Source organism: Thamnophis elegans, chromosome 9, assembly GCF_009769535.1.
Source record: "Thamnophis elegans isolate rThaEle1 chromosome 9, rThaEle1.pri, whole genome shotgun sequence".
Classification (NCBI taxonomy): domain Eukaryota; kingdom Metazoa; phylum Chordata; class Lepidosauria; order Squamata; family Colubridae; genus Thamnophis; species Thamnophis elegans.
In genome coordinates, this window is record NC_045549.1 from 57,804,995 (window position 1) to 57,823,790 (window position 18,796).

At 39.3% G+C, this 18,796-nt stretch overlaps 1 protein-coding gene across 1 annotated transcript in view; it reads right to left on the bottom strand.

Moving 5' to 3' along the window:
- Positions 1-18,796, bottom strand: part of LOC116512949 (gamma-aminobutyric acid receptor subunit alpha-2) — a 145,754-nt gene that overhangs the window by 13,025 nt on the left and 113,933 nt on the right. The window contains exon 8 of the mRNA XM_032223650.1: positions 17,940-18,092. Within this exon, the coding sequence (XP_032079541.1) occupies positions 17,940-18,092 (153 nt within the window). The remainder of the gene's footprint in view (positions 1-17,939; positions 18,093-18,796) is intronic.

The following is an 18,796-nucleotide window of genomic DNA, read 5'->3' on the forward strand; positions in this document are numbered from 1 at the left end:
TCACCTCACCCAGCCTCTTGCGACTGTGGGGATTCTGCAATGGTCATAAGTATGAAAAATGGCCATAAGTCACTTTTTTCAGTGCCAATGTAAAATTGAATGGTTATTAATGGAACAGTTGTCAAGGATTACCTGTACAAAAATACAAAAAGCTTCTTTGCTTGCAAAAAGCTGTCCTAAATACCAATCATTAGATTAGAAATGGGGGAATACACACTGAAGATCAGTGACAATCACAGTCGTCATGGAAACCTAAACTATTCTGTCTGAATATCTTCCTTTTCATCAGCAATACCTGCAACCCAGAGTTACAAATCAGGCGGGCACCAGAGCATTTGAGGAATTAAAATAGTTAAAATGCAATGATAACTATCAAAGCCAACTCTTGCTCATAAAGTGAAATCCTTTAGCAGAGAGGTCATTTAAGTTCTCCAGAAAGTGGGTGGGCATACTTGAGCTACAAAATGCCAAGCTAAAGAGACAAATTAACAAAATATATAGAGGACCCAGATTCAAGTCTCTCTCTCCCCCCAAGCTTGTCAGGATCACAATAAACTTAGTACATGCCACAGATATCTAAATAAACTTCAAACCTGTGTTGGAAGAAATGTTTTTCTGGGTTCAGTTCCAAGTGGGGAAAAAGACACTGGAAACATGGACGCTGCTTGGAAAGATAGTTTTAATGGTGCACAGGACCACATGGTTTGAGGTCCTGGAGACAAAGGTGATTACATGCTTCAAGATGTTGGGTGAAGAAGGGCCGAGATGCTGAAAGTCCCTGATTTTATGCCCTCTCCGGCCTTTGATCTTGTATTCTGATTGGTTGTCAGATACCCATGGGGTTATGCAGGGGCAACTCTGTAGGCTGTGCTTTGAGTCCAAGTTTGATTGCCTTGCTGGCTGATGTAATTTTCCCAGGTGCCTTGTGGTTAGTTTCTGTAGAAGGCAAATCCTATCTTTGTTATGCAGAATAGACTGGCCCAGGCCTTTAATGGCCCATTGACAAAGGTGAGGGCTATTAAGAGTGAGTCTGTTTCCTGTCTAAAAATATGTTTCTCCATTTCTTATCCAGGGAAATATAATATTCTGCCTTTTCTATATTTCCAGGATATTTCATTTTTCTAGGAGAGGGGTGGGTTTTAACTTTCAACAATCCCTCCTTTTTTTTCAAAACATGTGAGTGGGACACACATGTTCTTGACAAAAGATTAAAATTAGTCAGATCAGGGACTTTTTTTTTCTGATACAAAGGGGGAGGCATTGAGAGGCAGCAGAAGGATTTCTTCAGTGGCTCCCAAAAGGAGAGCTTTCAACCATGAAGCCAGGACAAAAGTTCTGGAAAGAAATTTACAGTATCCAATTTTTTATGCCAATTAATTTCAGATGTTGGATATTGCTTTCTGTGAGCTTCCAGACAGTTTACAAGAAAGCAGAAGTCCCAAAATTCTTCACAGCTATGGTTTTGCCTTTTAAATAACTACAAGCCACCCATTAGCAAGGGGTGGTTTTTGAACCTACCTTAGCTCTTATTTTAGTGAGACTAAATTGAGTTTAGCCAGTGTGCAATCCAGGCTATTTAGTATTTTAAAAATTACACACAATGAGCCCTGGGGACTCCTACTTCTGAGACTGCCAATGCAACATATCTTGCTTTACTAGGCAGCATATCTTTGTTATGCAGAATAGACTGGCCCAGGCCTTTAATGGCCAATTGACAAAGGTGGGGGCTATTAAGAGAGAGTCTGTTTCCTGCCTAAACATGTTTCTCCATTTCTTATCCAGGAAAATATAATATTCTACCTTTTCAATATTTCCCAGGATATTTCATTTTTGTAAGAGGTGGGTTTTAACCTGCTACACAAGCTGGGAGAAAGACACTGGAAACATGGAGGTTGCTTGGAGAGATGGTTTAATGATGAACCAGAACCACATGGATTTGGTTGAGGTTTGGACTCTCTGAGATGATGTAATGAAGAGGCTTGTGTACTGAAAGGGTGTTTGGCAAGTCCTATTGTGTCTTAATGTCTTTCCTCCTGTTTTAGATCTTGAGTGAGGGCTAATTCCATCCATTCTGCCTTTGCTCAGACCTTGCTGCAGGGAATTTTTGCCTGTGACCAGAGCTATCTATCCTTTTATCTCTTAAGTGCTGACATCTGCTGCTGGCTATTAAGGAAGGTGGAGGCTGCTTTCTCCCTCTAAAAAACCACGTTTCTCCATTTCTCATCCAGGAAAATATATTCTTCCTTTTAAATATTTCTCAAAATATTTGATTCTACTAGAAGATGGGTGGGTGCTAACTTCTTACAATTGGTGCCATGTTACTAAGCCTTATTACCATGAGAGAAAATAAATGAATTGAAAGGAGGATCCATAGTTTTAGCTGCCGGTTCACTCTTTTCCCTTGCTCAGGCGTCTCCACTTGCCTGGGTCAGCTGTCTTGTCATTTAGCTGATCCCTCTGGACACTCTTCTCCTAGCAGGCAGGTCATATGGTGGGGAAGTGGTCAGTCTCCTCTCAGCAGGCGTGCCATTCTTCCTCTCTCTCCATCTTCTGCTGCTTTTTCCACTGTCTCAGGGGTGGGTTTCTCACTCCGTTCCAACCAGTTCGGTTGGAACGGGGCCGGCGTCGTCCTCGTGCATGCGTGCAGTGCACGCATGCATACTAGCGTCTGTGCGATGCTCCAGCTGCTCCTGGAGGATCGCGCAGGCACTGTATGCGTCCTGCGCATGTGTGGAAGCGCAGAACTCGTCAAAACTGGGTAAGGAGCGCGGGCGGGCGGGCCCTTCGCCGTTCCCGGAAGTTACTTACTTCCGGGTTTGCCGACCAACCGGTTCGTGGGGACCGCCGCGAACCGGTTGAAACCCACCCCTGCACTGTCTCTGCTCCTTCATTAATTCCCCTGCCTGTGTCTCTTTCACTTGACCTCTCCCTTTCCCCTTTCTAGAGAAAAGAGGCTTTTTTCTCTCCCTCTCCTTCAGGTCTTTTTCTCTACCTTTCCCTCAGGCCTCTTTCTCTACCTTTTCCTAAAGCTTGCCCCACTGAAGCCTCACCTAACTCTCTCACCCTCTCTCTCTCCTTTGCTCTTCTCCTCTTTCTCAGCAAAACCTCCTCCTTTTCACACACACCCTCAGTGGGATGGAGGTCAGATCAGCTTGCTGCCTCTGCTTCCCTTTTCTCTCTTTTCCCTCATGTTACATTCCTATTCCTATTTTTTTTTTAGAAAAGCATCTTGTCAAATATAACTTCAAATGTATTAGTGAAGGGTCCTTGGTGCTCTTGGAACCTGGCTATTTTCTTGCAGGCAATTCATTACCCAAACTAGATAACATCATCAGTCTGGCACTGATGATATTACTAGTTTGGGTAATGAAACATCTGGAAGAAAATAACCAAGCTCAGAGGATAACAGAATTGGAAAGGACCTTGGAGGTCTTCCAGTCAAACCTCTGCTCAAGCAGGAAATCTTATACCATTTCAGACAAATGGCTGTCCAATCAGACAAAGGTTGTCCAAGAGAGTACCAAAGAGCCTTCATTTCAACCCTGAGCTATAAATATACTTAAACGTGTTAGACTTTAAACTTAAATTTCCCCATATCTAGGGAAAGCACTTTTTATATTCAGATCTGATTTTGAAAGACTGCTTACAACACACTATAGTTAAAAGGGTTAATAAGTATGCTCTTAAAATAGAAAACTACTTTGTGCATTAGTTATTTGATTCTTCAAACTTTTAATGCACAAAAACCTTAAGTGTGCCTATAAAGGAGTATGTTATGTGGTTTTCATGTTTCTTTGATTCTTCTATACATCATACATCTGAAAAAAAAAATTTGCGCTCACCTACTTAGCAAACACTGAGAAAAGTTGCAGTAACAGACAGAATACCTTCAGTTCATGATGAAACAGGTTATAAAATGAACCTGCAACAATACCAGGCTTGGTCTCTGAAGTCTAGAATGGCTCATAATAAGATTGCTTTTATCTTTCTTCAATTCAAAGGAGAGAAATAAAGTGAGGTCTGTAAATATACTGGATCTATTTTGATACAAATGCTGCAGAAATAACTGGATTGTTGGTAACTGGTAATGCATTGCATTATTACTAACACTGAATTGGAAAGAAAAGGGGATTAATAGTGAAATACTTCATTAAATATCAGTGTAAAATATGTCACAAGGTAGCATGTATTGGATAGTGTAATAAGAGAAGTCTCCAAATTATAAGAATGCAATTCCACAAAAGTAAATTATGTTCTGAAATAGTAAGAATATTTCATGATGGAAGAAACAAGGAATTTCATGCTGGAAGAAACTCATGAAACAAGAATAATTGATTTTTTAAGGGTTTTTCAGGTAATAAATTTCAACTGTTTCTGCAAACTATTTTTGTATTTAATATATGTAGTGTGGCTGCATTTGTGTGTTCAAATCAGTTTTTTACTCCTGGATAAAATCACTACACTGTAGAACTCCCAGTGGTTTTCTTTGCAAGCTATTCAGAATTGGCAAGCCTACATTCTGGGGCTGAGAAAGTAACCACGCAAGGTGATCCAAGTTACCAAACTGGCTCTGGCGTAAGCTTAGAAAAAGACTGTCATTTAACACGTTCTTCATCATTAGGAATTCACTAATAGCACATATATTTAATTTTTTTTGAAAAAAATCAGGCAATTGTGTGACAGTTCTTTCCTAGTCCTTGAAGGCACAATCACCTGTTTTCTAAATACATCATCTATGAAAAAAAACATTCCAGATTTATCCAATTAGCTGGACTTGTAACTTCCTTTACAAAGTAATGTGAGGCAAGAAAAGACAACAAATCATTTGGTTACAATTCACCATGTTGCCTTAGGTCAACCATATTAAAGAGATGTCATAAATGAAAAATACTGAAAAAATTGATTATTAACATAGCCACACTATCTCAAATGATTAAGAGTAATTTGCTGCTTGAAAGTACTGTACATTATGTGTGGAGAATGAAACAGGGGAAGGAGAAAGTAATAGATTTTCAATAACAATAATACTAATACTAACAACAACAACAACAAATCACTATCAGTTTAAAAATAGAAATCCTCTTTTTTTAAATCTAACCAAGATTTTAAAAACTGATATAAATAACATGCATCACTCTGCATACTACATTGAAGGAAAGTAAGACATTTCTCTGGAAAAAATACAAAAGTGCTTAGGTCTACCTTTGATTCAAGAATGTTTGAAGAGAAGATAGCAGGCAGTCCAAAATTTTTCATAACAAACTTACACTCTTTCGTATTACAGAAGATATAACACTATTAAGACCATGTTAGAATTTATGTTCCAAAATAGATATGATTGAGAATAGACTCCAGCTCACATGAGAAGTCAGTCAAGGAATCTGTCACTGATTTAATATATGTGGTTGAGGGTTTTCAAGTCTTTGGAGACTCACACTCACATTTAAATGATATAATAGCAATAGCAATAGCAGTTAGACTTATATACCGCTTCATAGGGCTTTCAGCCCTCTCTAAGCGGTTTATAGAGTTAGCATATTTCCCCCAACAACAATCCGGGTCCTCATTTTACCCACCTCGGAAGGATGGAAGGCTGAGTCAACCCTGAGCCGGTGAGATTTGAACAGCCGAACTGCAGAACTGCAGTCAGCTGAAGTAGCCTGCAGTGCTGCATTTAACCACTGCGCCATCTCGGCTCTTTAATTACATCAGGTGTTGAAAAAACCAGATGACTAGCTTTATTAGAGCTTTGATTTTGCTCTTCCAGAAGATTATAAGTACCATATATTTTGGACTATAAAACACTCTGGACTATGGAGGAGGAGCCAATGTCGTGACGAGATGGTTGTGTGGTCTGGTCTCAATGCTCTGAGACCACAGCCAACACTTTTGCCACTGGGTGGTCCAAATGGACCTAAACCTTCCTGAAGAGACAGTGAACAGGAAGAATACGTCTTGCTGATCTCGGGGATATCGCAAGCAAGATAAGTTCTTCAAGCCAGTGACAAAAAATCCAGCCAAGGCTGACAAAGTTGGTCAAAATGGAAGGATATGGAAAGAGAAAGTGTTTCCAGCTGGTGAGGATTTTTTATTGTTTTAAAAAAAGAGACCGCCTATAAAAACTCAAAAACCAATTTAAATTAAAGAATAGAAGAATCAAGCGGCGGAATGGAATTTGGAATGGTTTTGGACAGTGGTTATCTTACTTTTTAAATGTTATTTACATGGATTGAATCTATGCAAACCTTTTGAAATGGATGGATTAAGTTTTCTTTTATTACCTTCTCTTTGTGACTCTGTAATTTACAAACTAAAGTTTTCCTCTTTTATTGCTGTGGGTATTTTTCTAATTCATTTAAAGATTGGACCTCTTTTTCTAATTTGATATACAAAAAAGATACAAAAAGAAACTCTTTAATAGTGTCTCCACTCCGGAGGCTGGGAGGTATTGTTGATCGGACTTTTGTGTATTCAAAACGGAACTTTTTTTTTCACGGATTGCTTTGACTTGGCACCACAAGGCTTTAATGTTTGGCTACAGACTGATAAGAGTGCACAGATGTCCCTTTGAAGTATGTTTTCGACTAGAGAGAAGTGAGAGCAGTGTTCTTTATGAATCTATACTTTAATTTTGTTCATCTTTTAAGCTAGAGTAGCTGTGTTTGTCAGAATGCTACAATCCCAAGGAAAAATAGAGGTCTTGACTTTGCAAAATATATATTCAGAACTACAGAAATTATCAAATATAGTAGAGAAAAAACTGGAATACCTAGAGCACATAACAAGAAAATGTGATGAAAAAATTGAAAATGTTCATCAAATGCAAAACAGGGTGATTGAAACTCAAAAAAACGAAGCGGAAAATGAATATAAAGAGACTAAACCTGCTGATACCTATGGTAATTGGTTTGTTCCTGAAAATGGAAAGAATGGAATACAGACAGAGGAATTAAATGGAGAGGAAATCTATTTCAAAGGTCAAAATATAGAAGAAGATAAAATTAAAGAACCTATGGATTTAAAGAAAGAAATTCCACTAGCAAAAGTTTTGATAGCACGGCTTACAATCAAAGACAAACTGAATAAGGAAACAGAAAGAGGGCATGGCCAACTTGATGTCACTCACACACACTCAATCACATGGCCATCTCACTTTATGCCCATTTTTCACAAAAATTTCCAACAGTGGAGTAAAATGTTTCACAGAAGGAAAAATACCAATTGAAAGAATAACTTTTAAAAAAATCAGTGATCTGACAAGTTTTATTCTGAAATTATCAATTAATACTTAGAAATAATTTCATAACAATGAAGACAAAACATATCTTAAACTTTAAATGCTGGTTGAAATAAACAGGCTCTTTTTCACCTATATTATATTTAGAAATTACATTCATTTCTGTCCTGTCTGATTTCTTTATTTTTGGCTCTTAATTATATAACTCTATTTGCTTCTCTAGGTCTTTGGTTACAGAGAAAAATTATCAGTTTATAATCTCTTTAAGTCTGGGTGGTTTCTTACTGTGTTTCATTTCTCCTTGATTCCTCTCACCCATTTTTCATTAATACCAAGTCAATGCAAGTCAATTCCACACAACCAACTTGTGGGGACAACTTGCTATGGGAAGCCCAAAGGAGAGCTAGGCAGATGGATGAATGAGAGAGTAGGCCGAGTGCATAAGGATGGGTGGAAGCTTCCCATTTTCATACAATTCACTGTCATCAGGCTTAACAGATAACAGATTAACAGAATTGGAAGGGACCTTATAGGTCATCTAGTCCAACCCACCACTCAAGCAGGAGACCCTACACCATTTCTGAAAATTGCAGTCCAATCTGTTCTTGAAAGTCTCAAGTGATGAAGCCCCCACAACTTCCAAAAAGCAAGCTGTTCCACTGGTTGATTGTTCTCACTGTCAGAAAGTTCCTCCTTATTTCTAAGTTGAATCTTTCCTTGGTCAGTTTCCATCCATTATTCCTTATCTGGCCTTCAGGTATTTTGCAAAACAGCTTGACCTCCTCCTCTCTGTGGGAGCCAAATGTTAAAATATTGGAACACATTTCCTTTGGAAATTCTCTTCACTAGACTAGTCATGCCCAGTTCCCGTTACCGTTCTTCATATGTTTAAGTCTCCAGTCCCCTAATCATCCTGGTTGCTCTTCTCTGCATTTTTTCTACAGTCTCAACATCTTTTTTATAGTGTGGTGACCAATACTGAATGCAGTACTCTAGGTGTGGTCTTACTAGGGCTTTATAGAGTGGTATTAGTATCTCACTTGATCTTGATTATATCCCTCTGTTAATGCAATTTAGGATTGCATTGGCTTTTTTGGCTGCTGCTGCTCACTACTGGCTCTTATTTAGCTGGTTGTCCACTAAAACACCAAGATCCCTCTCACAGTCACAGCTATTAAGCCTGGTTTCACCCAGTTAATGTCTGTACTTTTGGTTTTTCTTACCTAAGTGTAGGACTTTATTTTCCTCTACATTGAATTTCATTTTGTTAGATAGGGCCCAGTGTTCAAGTCTGTCAAGATCCATCTTAACATCTTCTAGGATGTTAACAATTTCTGCCAGTTTAGTGTCATTTGCAAATTTGGTAAGTTCTCCATGTAAACTTAGACCCATTTAAGGATTACTCGTTGACTTCAGTTTGTCAGCCAATTTTCCCTCTGGTGGTGATGCTATCTATCCCACTTTTTTCTAGCTTACCAAAAAGTAGGTTGTGGTCTACTTTGTCAAATGACTTGCTGAAGATATTATGTGCTCAGTATTTTGCTGGTCTACTAATTTAGTCACTATGTTGAAGAATGAAATAAGATTGGTTTGGCATGATCTGTTTTTAACAAACCCGTGCTGGCTGCTAGTTATTACTTTACTCATTTCTAGGTGTTGGCAGATCTATTTTTTAATTGCCTTTTCCAATATCTTCCAGGGCATTGATGTTAGGTTGATTGGTCTGTAGTTTCCTGGATCTGTTTTCCCCCTTTTTTTGAAGATGAGCTCTTTTCCAGTCGTCTGGTAGTTCCCCGGTGTTCCAGGATTTTTGAAAGATGTGGTACAATGGTTCTGAGGTGACACCTGCCAGCTCCCTTAGAACTCTGGGATGTAATCTGCCAGGTCCTGGTGATTTGTATTCATCAAGATCAGACAGGTGTTCTCTTACTGGTTTTTCGTTGTTGCTTATTTCAACTTTTATTTCCAGTCTGTTATTTCCCGTTATGTTTCTGGTAGGTTGGACTATAGTTTCTTTTTGCGTGAAGACTGATGCAAAGAATGAGTTAAGCAGCTCTGCTTTCTCTCTGTTGCCTGTTACTTCTTTGCCGTCTTCTCTCTTTAGTGGACTGGCTGTTTCCTTGATTTTTTTCTTGTTGTTTATATGTTGAAAGAAACTTTTTTTTATCATCTTTGATCTTTCTTGCAAGTCTGTGTTGATTCTGAGCATTTGCTTTCCAAACTTTGTCTTCGCAGATTTGGGCTATCTGCTGATATCCTGTCTTAATTATGTGTCCCTCTTTCCATTTTTTGTACTTGTTCTTTTTCCTCTTTCAATTTGTCAGAGAGATCTTTGTGCAGCCATGCAGGCTTCATGCAGAAGAAGCTGGGGACAATAATGGCTGCAGTGTTGGGGCGAATGGCAGGGAGGCAGTGGTAGCTGGGGGCTTTCTATTTTCACACATCCCTGCCACTGCCACTGCCACTGTGCTCAAAATTGCTGCTCCTGCTGCTACTGCCATGTCAAGTTTAGAACTGTTGCTGCTGCCATGCTGAACATGGAGTCACTGCTGATTTGGGATCAGAGCCATCACTAATGGCATTGACTTGCCAGGCTCGGAGCTGCTGCCACCGCCACCATGCTCTGCATGGAACCATCAATGCTGCTGATGTGCCAGTTACAGAGTCGCTGCTGGGCGTGGAACTCAGCACAAGTGGGTGGTGTGAAAATTGGAAGCTCCCTGCTGCCGCTGACTTCTTCCATTCAGAGCCTGGTGCAGCAGCAGCAGGGGTGTAAATGGGAAGCCCCTGGCCACCACCGCCTCCCTACTCCCCATTCCATTATGCTCTACACTTTGCCCACCTGTTCATTCACCCACCTGACTCTCCTTTTGGCCACCTTCAGTGACTTGTCCCCAAGGCAAGTTGATCATATACATTTGTCCTGCAGCAACTTGGCAGAGGTGAGTTGGCCTTAGCAAGCTGGCTGCAACAAACTGGTAGCAGTGAGCTGGCCACAGTGCAGTGTCCCATTCTGATTCTATGGGTTCACTGACAAATGTGCGCTCGACAAAAGCGTGGTGACAAAACCGCTGCGAGAAAACCACGAGTTTGAAATCGCGCTGACGAATGAGCGCAGAAGCGCGCCGACAAGTGCGCCAACAAAAGCGCACCTTCAACAAACAAGTAATAACAACCTAATAACCCTAACCCTAATCCTAACCCTAAACCTAATCCTAACCCTAATCCTAAACCTAAACCTGAACCTAACCCTTACCTTAACTTAAATCGCGCTTTTGTGGGCGCGGTTTTGTCGGCGTGTTGTTGTGGGCACATTTATGATGTCACGGTTTTCTCACCGCTGTTTTGTCGGCACACTTTTGTTGTGTGCGTATTTGTCGGGTCACGGATTCTATGTATTTTGAGCAGTGACATGATTACAGAAAGCCTGGATGTGAAAGGTTTACTTATGTTACCAACATCATTTATATATAATTATCAGATGAAGACTAATAGTTGACTGATTAATGCTTAGCACTTCTAAATCTATGTAGTCCAACCATAGACTACACAGATCAAATAGGGTGGATATTAAGCCCTGTTAAAAATGCCAGATATTTGAGATATTAAAAAATCAGACCAAAATAAATCACTTCAGAATTTTTTCCACCTTTATCATAACATATAAGCTGTACAATTCAATTGAAAAACAAACTGAAAGAGATGGAGGGGGGATAATAATAGAAAACTACAAGAATGTGACTGCATAAGTGTGGACATGCATAAACTAATATTTTGTTGAAGCATTTTTTTAATTTTTTTATTTTATTTTATCAATTTCATATATACATTCACAGTTATATGATCTCATAACTGTTATTAATAATATGTATTTATAACAATTTTCCCCTACAGTTGACAATATACTTGAAGATTGCTTTCTTAACATCCCATAGATCCATCTTATCTTACAACGGTCCTACTTCTTCTTCCCTCCCTCCCTCTTTCCTTCCCTCGTTTCTTCTCTCCTACTCCCCTTCCCTCCTTCCTTCCCTCCCTCCTTCCCCTTCCCTCCTTCTCTCCTTCCCTCCTTCCCTCCTTCCTTCCTTCCCTCCTTTCTTTTCTCCTTCTCTCCTTCCTTTCTTCCTTCCTTCCCCCCTTCCTTCTCTCCTACATTCCCTCCTTCCTTCCCTCCTTTCTTCTCTCCTTCTCTCCTTGTTGAAGCATTTTATTCAAAGCATTCAGTCTTTTGGTGTTGTAAACTATCATCAGAGCATACCTTGCTTTGGGAAACTTTGCCCACTTCTTTGGAAAAGTGCTGCAAATCTGCCAGGTTGCCAGGGACATCTGCTGTGCACAGACCCCTTCAGGTCACCCCAGAGATATTCAATTGAATTCAGGTCCAGCTTCTGGCTGGTCCATTCCAAAACTTTGATTTTCTGGTGAAGCCATTATTTTGTTGATTTGGAGATATGGCTTGGATTGTTGTTGTGTTGAAAGGTGAAATTCCATTTCTTCTTCAGCATTTTAGCAGAGGCCTGAAGGTTTTGTGCCAAAATTGATTGATCATAATTCCCTTCAACATGATTAAAGCCCCAATTCCAGCTGAAAAAAAAAACAGCCCCCAAAACATAATGCTGCCATCACAAAGCTTCACTGTGGGTATGGTGTACTTTTGGTGATGTGTAGTGTTGCTTTTGCACCAAATATACATTTTGGAATGGTGGCCCAAAAGTTCAATCTTGATCTCATCAGACCAAAAAACATTTTCCCACATGTTTTTGTCACATGCGATGTACATTTTTGCAAAATGTAGCTGGGTTTTTATAGTTTTCCTTGTGAGAAAAGGCTTCTGTCTTTTCACCATACCCAACAGCCCAGACATACTGTATGAAGAATAGGGAAGACTGTTGTCACATGTAGTACATAACTAGTACTTGCCAAAAATTCCTGCAGCTTCTTTAATATTGCTGTGGGGCTCTTGGTAGCTTCTTGGACCCATCTTCCTCTTGTTTTTCAGAAATTTTGGAGGGACATCCAGATCTTGATACTGTCATTGTTGTGCCATATTTTCACCACTTGTCGATGAATGTCTTCACTGTGTTCCATTGTATATCTAATGCCTTGGAAATTTCTTTGTACCCTTCTCCTGACCGATATCTCCTAAGAATGAGATCCCTCTGATGAAAACCATTGTTTTTACTGCGGCAGGCAACTGAATAAATGTCAGAAAAATCCTACTACAACAGCGGAACGTTATATGGGTTTGTTTGGAGTTACTTTAATTGATGGCAGTGTATACTGATTACTATTCAACATCAATTTAAAAGTGATTGGTTAATTTTGAACACAGCCAAATCTCTATTATATAAGAGGGCATGCACACTTATGCAGAGACATTATTCTAGTTTTTTATTGCTGTTTTCCTCTATAAGATTACAGTTTGCTTTTCAATTGAATTGTACAACTTAAATATTTAAGGTCAAAAAAAAATCTAAGGTGATTTATCTAGATCTGATTTTTTTTACATCTCACAGACATCTCAATTTTAACAGAGTGTAGACTTTTTATATTCACTGCATAAAATTGTTTTCAAAAATGGAATATGAGGTGAGGTCATATAATAGTTGTAGATTATTTCATTTGCCCTTTTTAGATCATACAACACTAACTACCATCCAAATAAAACTCCCAGATTCATATGCTTTTACTAGATGTTCAAATTTATGTCTTATTAATTATTTTCCCTAGGAATGTACTTTCTTTCTTTTGCACTAAAGAAAATACTTTCAGCTGAATTATGTCTTGCTTTCTTAATCTTTAATATGTAGAATTAAAGATTCAGTGGAAAACACTGAAAAATAAGAGTATAAAAGCCAAATCTAACACAATACCACCGAGAAAGAAAACCAAGAGAACCCAGAAGAAGCTAGCATGCTTGCATGAAGAACTCTCTGACAAACTGAGAGGAAAACAAGGACAAGTATAAAAAATGGAAAAGGGGACATATAACTAAAATAGAAATCTGCAAAGATAACGTCAGGAAATCTGAATTAACTACGTCTTGCAACAAATGCCAGGAAAAATAATCCAACCTATCAAAAGCAGTACAGGAGAAGGCAGAATGGGAATGGAAGTTAAAATAGGCAAGAAAATGGTAAAAGAAAACCTATCCTTTCTATATGATTTCCTTTTGCCAAAACTAGATGGATTACATCCCAGGGTTCTAAAATATCTGGCAAATGTGACCTCAGAACCAGAACTGGGTTGCCAATTTTTGTCACTACCGGTTCAGGCGTGCTCCTGCACACGCTCCTGCATGCACTCGTGTGCATGCGTGATGCTTCTGCGCATGTGCAGAAGCGTCTGGGCGAGTGAGTGGATCCTCCTGCCGCTGCTACTACCAGTTCGGCCGATCCGGGCCAAACTGGCAGCAACCCACCTCTGCTCAGAACCACTGAACCATATCTTTCAAAGATACTGGGGAACCAGGGAACTACCAGAGGACTGGAAAAGAATTAATGTGGCTCCAATCTACAAAAAGGGAAATACCTGACATTAATACCTGGGAAGATCATGGGAAAGATAATTAACTAGTGCATTTGTGAGCAACTAGAAATAAACAAGACAATTAATAGAAGCTAGTATGAGTTTGTTAAAAATAGATCATGAACCCTTATTGCATTTGTCGACTAAATTACTGGGTAAGACAAATGCTGTGGAGATAGTATACTTTCACTTCAGTAAGGCATTTGACAAAGTAGGCCACAGCCCACTTCTTGATAAGTCAGAACAATGTAGAACAGATAATACCATCAGATAGATTCACCGTTGGCTGACCTACCACACTCAGCAGGTAGTCCTCAATGAAACTAAACCTACATGGAGGGAAGCATGTAGTGCAGTACCTCAAGGTTCTGTCTTAGGCCCAGTGCTCTTCAAAATCTTCATCAATGATCTAGATGAGAGGATAGAAGGGAACTCATCAAATTTGTAGTTGACACCAAGCTGGGGGGAATAGCTAACACTTTAGATGATAGACTCAAGATTCAGAAGGATCTTGATAGACTTGAACATTGGGCCTTATCCAACAAAATGCAATTCAATGGTGAGAAAAGATCCTACACATAGGCACGAAAAACCAAATGCACAGGTATAGAATAGGTGGCACCTGGCTCAACAGTAGTGACTGTTAGAGGCATATATGTGACCTAATTGACCACCACTGAAGCATGAACCAGCAGTATGTTGCTAATACAATCCTAAGATGCATCAACAAAGGGATAGTTTCAAGATCATGTGAAATGATAATAGTGCTTTATTCTGCACTGATGAGACCATGCTTGGAAAACTGCAATCACTTCTAGCCACCATGATACAGAAAAGATGTTGAGATGCTAGAAAGAGTGCAAAGAAGAGCAACAAAGATGATATGGGGTCTGGAGGCTAAACTGCAATGAATGGTTGCAAAAACTATGTATGCCTAGTCTAACAAAGAGAAGGACTAGTGGTGAATGATAGCAGTCTTCCATACTTGAGGGGCTGAGTCACAGAGAAGAAGTCAACCTAGTTTTCAAAGGACTTGAGGGCAGGACAAGAAATAATTGGTGAAAGATAATAAAAGACAGATACGATGTAGAATTAAAGAGAAATTTCCTGACAGTGAGATCAATTAATCAGTGGGTTTATTGAAGATACAATGGTCATTGGTCTCATTTGAGGTGATGAGTCTACATACAGATAGGAGATTGAACAAGTGGCCCTGTAGCTGAATTTACTAAAAACTGTAGCGTTGAAAATGGATTTTAGGAAGAGCCCTCTTATTCTACCACCTCTTACAATATTAGACAACACAGTATCAACAGTAAAGACCTTCAGGGTTCTGGGTTCTATAATCTCCCAGGATTTGAAATGGACAGCTAACATTGGAACCATCATTAAAAAGGCACAACGATAAAGAATGTTTTTCTGCATCAACTCAGAAAGTTCAGACTGCCCCAGGAATTGTTGATACCCTTAAAGGAATTATAGAGTCTGACACCTGTGCTTCTATAACTATCTGGTTTGGTATAGTAACCAAATAGGACAGGTACAGACTTCAATGGATAATTAGGACTACAAAAATAATAATAACCAAACTGCTTTCCATTGATGACCTGTATACTTCACAGGTGAGAAAGAGGGCTGAGAAAATATCTACACACACCTCACATCCTGGACATAAAATATTTCAACTCCTACCCTCAAGATGCTGCTATACAGCATTGCATGCCAAATTACCAGACACAAAGACAGTTTTTTCCTTTGTGCCCTCACTCTAACAGATTAACAGAGTTGGAAGGGCCCCTGTAGGCCCCTCCCAACTTGTGTGTGGCAGCAGCCAAAAAAGCCAATGCAATCCTAAATTACATTAACAGAAGGATACAATCAAGATCAAGTGAGTTACTAATACCACTCTATAAAGCCTTAGTAAGACTACACCTAGAATACTGCATCCAGTTTTGGGCACCACGCTATGAAAAGATGTTGAGACTCTAGAAAAAATGGAGAGAAGAGCAACCAGGATGATTAGGGGACTGGAGCAGGAGTGGGTTCCAGCTGATGCTACTGACGGTTTGCTCAGGGCCATGCTTCACACGCACTATGTGCGCATATGCAGTACTAAAAATATGCTTCTGCACATGTACAAAAGCAAAAAACAACATGGCGCTGCCTATAGTGCCGCTGAGAGAACTGGTTCAGGGGCGTGGCAGGCCGAGTTATTACCTACTCAGCCGAACTGGTCTGAACCGGTAGGAACCCACCTCTGGACTGGAGACTAAAACATACAATGAACAGTTACAGGAACTGGGCATGGCTAGTCTAGTGAAGAGAAGGACCAGGGGAGAAATGATAGCAGTGTTCCAATGTTTGAGGGGCTGCCACAGAGAAGAAGGGGTCAAACTATTTTCCAAGGAATCTGAAGGCCAGATAAGGAATAATGGATGGAAACTGATCAAGGAGAGATTCAACCTAGAAATAAAGAGAAGTTTTCTGACAGTAAGAACAATCAACCAATGGAACATCTTGCCTTTGGAAGTTGTGGGAGCTTCATCACTGGAGGCTTTCAAGAAGAGATTGGACTGCTATTTGTCAGAAATGGTGTAAGTTATCCTGCTTGGGTTGAACTAGATGACCTACAAGGCCCCTTCCAACTTTGTTACGTTATTAATGTATCCTATCCTATCCATCTCCAGAAATTGTGAGTGCACCATCATTGGAGGTCTTCATAAGATAGTTGCCCATCTTATGTTTTGTTAATTCAGGGTGGCTCTACCAGCAGTGCTGAGCAAAAACAACAACAAAAGCCAAGTATAAAAAACAACTCTGCACCCTAAAAAAACACCCATATTACTTTAAAAAATAGCCATTTGTCCAGAAAGGTATAAGGTCTCCTTCTTGAGCATAAGGTTGAAGATCTCCAAGATCCCTTCCAACCTATTATTCTGTATTCTATCTTTGGCGTATAAGATGAATGAATGAATGAATGAATGAATGAATGAATGAATGAATGAATGAATGAATGAATGTATGATTGATTGATTGAATGAATGAATGAATGAATGCAAGCTTAACAAGTTTATACTTCTAAACCAGAATTTATATCATACTATTTTAAATCAAAATTGGCAAAAGGGAAGAGATTTAGAAAGTCAATTGAATAAGTTAAGCAACATAAGATTGTGTTGTCTGTTAAGGATCAGAAGTCCTATATAGATTCCAGATGCATTACTCAAAAGATTTTGATTTTTTTGTGAAGTACACTGCATTAATTCTTCATTAAGAGAAGATGACATAGATTTCTTTTTACACAGCACTTTGCTTCAAGAAATTTTCATTGAAAATGAACCCATTTTATTTACTGATTCCCAAGACTTATATAGTTGCCCATCTTATGTTCTGTTAATTCTGGGTGGGTCTACCAGAGTGCTGAGGAAAAAAAATAAAAACAATAAAAGCCAATATATAAAAAACAACTCAGCACCCTAAAAAAAACATCCATATTACTCTAAAAAATCACAATCATTAGTTTCCAGCCTATGGATACAGTCAACTTTGTGGAAGATGAGAAGGTTGAGAGCTATGAAATTATGAGAGACTCCTGTCCTGATAGTTTTCAGCTCATTGTATAAAATGTACATTGGGTTTTTGTCTGCTATTTTATTTATACTCTATTGCTTACCAGAACAATCTCCCTTTAGAGAGTAGGATGGCCTTAAACCTGCTGGCCTTGCCAAAGACCATGAAGACCTGGCTATATGGCCTGGCCTGGAGTTCTGAATATGTTAAAGACACATTTTCTACAAACCACTGACACCAATGGAGTGTAATATCTCTTGGCTGTTATTTGCATTTAATTTATTTTTGTACTGTATTTTTAATTGTTTGTCAATGTTTGCTGCCCAAAATAACTGATTTGAGAGGGGCAATTATACAAATACATATATTCCTCTCATCTTGGCAAAAAAATATATGGGTTTAAATATGACCCATTTCACATTTTAATTCTCTTTCCAACTTCCGGGAAAATTGTAGACTGAACCTAAAACAGCATTAGATAGAAATGAGAATGTTCATGAATTTCAATCATATACAAAATATTATTAAAAGAAAAACAGGGGGAAAGGATTATACATCCTTCTATGCTAGCATATGAAATAATAAGTTATTACTTACTACATACCAAAAACTGTCCTTGCAGGAACAGATTCCCTGTTTAACCAGAAGGACACCTGGGACAGAATGACGGTCATGATGCAGGGAAGATAGGTTTGAATAACAAAATAACCAATTTTCCTCTTCAAATGGAAATGAGCTGTCATTACTGTGTATTCACCTGAAAAAACAGAGACCAGATTAATAACAAAAGAATAATTATTCATTCTTCCTCAGATAAGCCACTTTGAAAAATTACATATTAGCAGAACCAGATAAATATATCTATAACAGAATAACAGATTCGAAGGGTCCTTGGAGGTCTTCTAGTCTAGCCCCTCGCACAGGCAGGAAACCCTATATCCGTGATGGCAAACCTATGGCACGTGTGCCACAGATGGCACACAGAGCCCTCTCTGCAGGCACATGAGCTGCCATCACAGCTCAGCTCTGACCTGCATGTGCGCGCACCCTCCCACTGGCCAGTTGGTTTTTGGGGCGCATGTGAAACACGTGTTCGCATCTTAGATATTTGCAACATTGCTATCATGTTTTCCCCTTGTTCTTCTTTTCATGCTTGACTGGCATGTATTTATGACAGATGTAGTGTCCTGGGGTTATGTGATCATCTTTTGCGACCTTTCGACAATTAAAGTCCATGGGGAAGCCATATTCACTTAACAATACTATCTGTCAGGTCTGCCATCTTTAGTATAGCTCGCTTTGCTGACATCTTGCCATAAAATGCAGGGGAGGAGGGAAGAAGATGGGAAAGTAGGGAATGGGCAGAGGGAGGGAATAACAGGGTGACAGGAACTAGAGTTGTTAATCCAGAATGAACTGGCCGATCAAAGACAGAATCATGAGAATGGAATGCGAAACTCA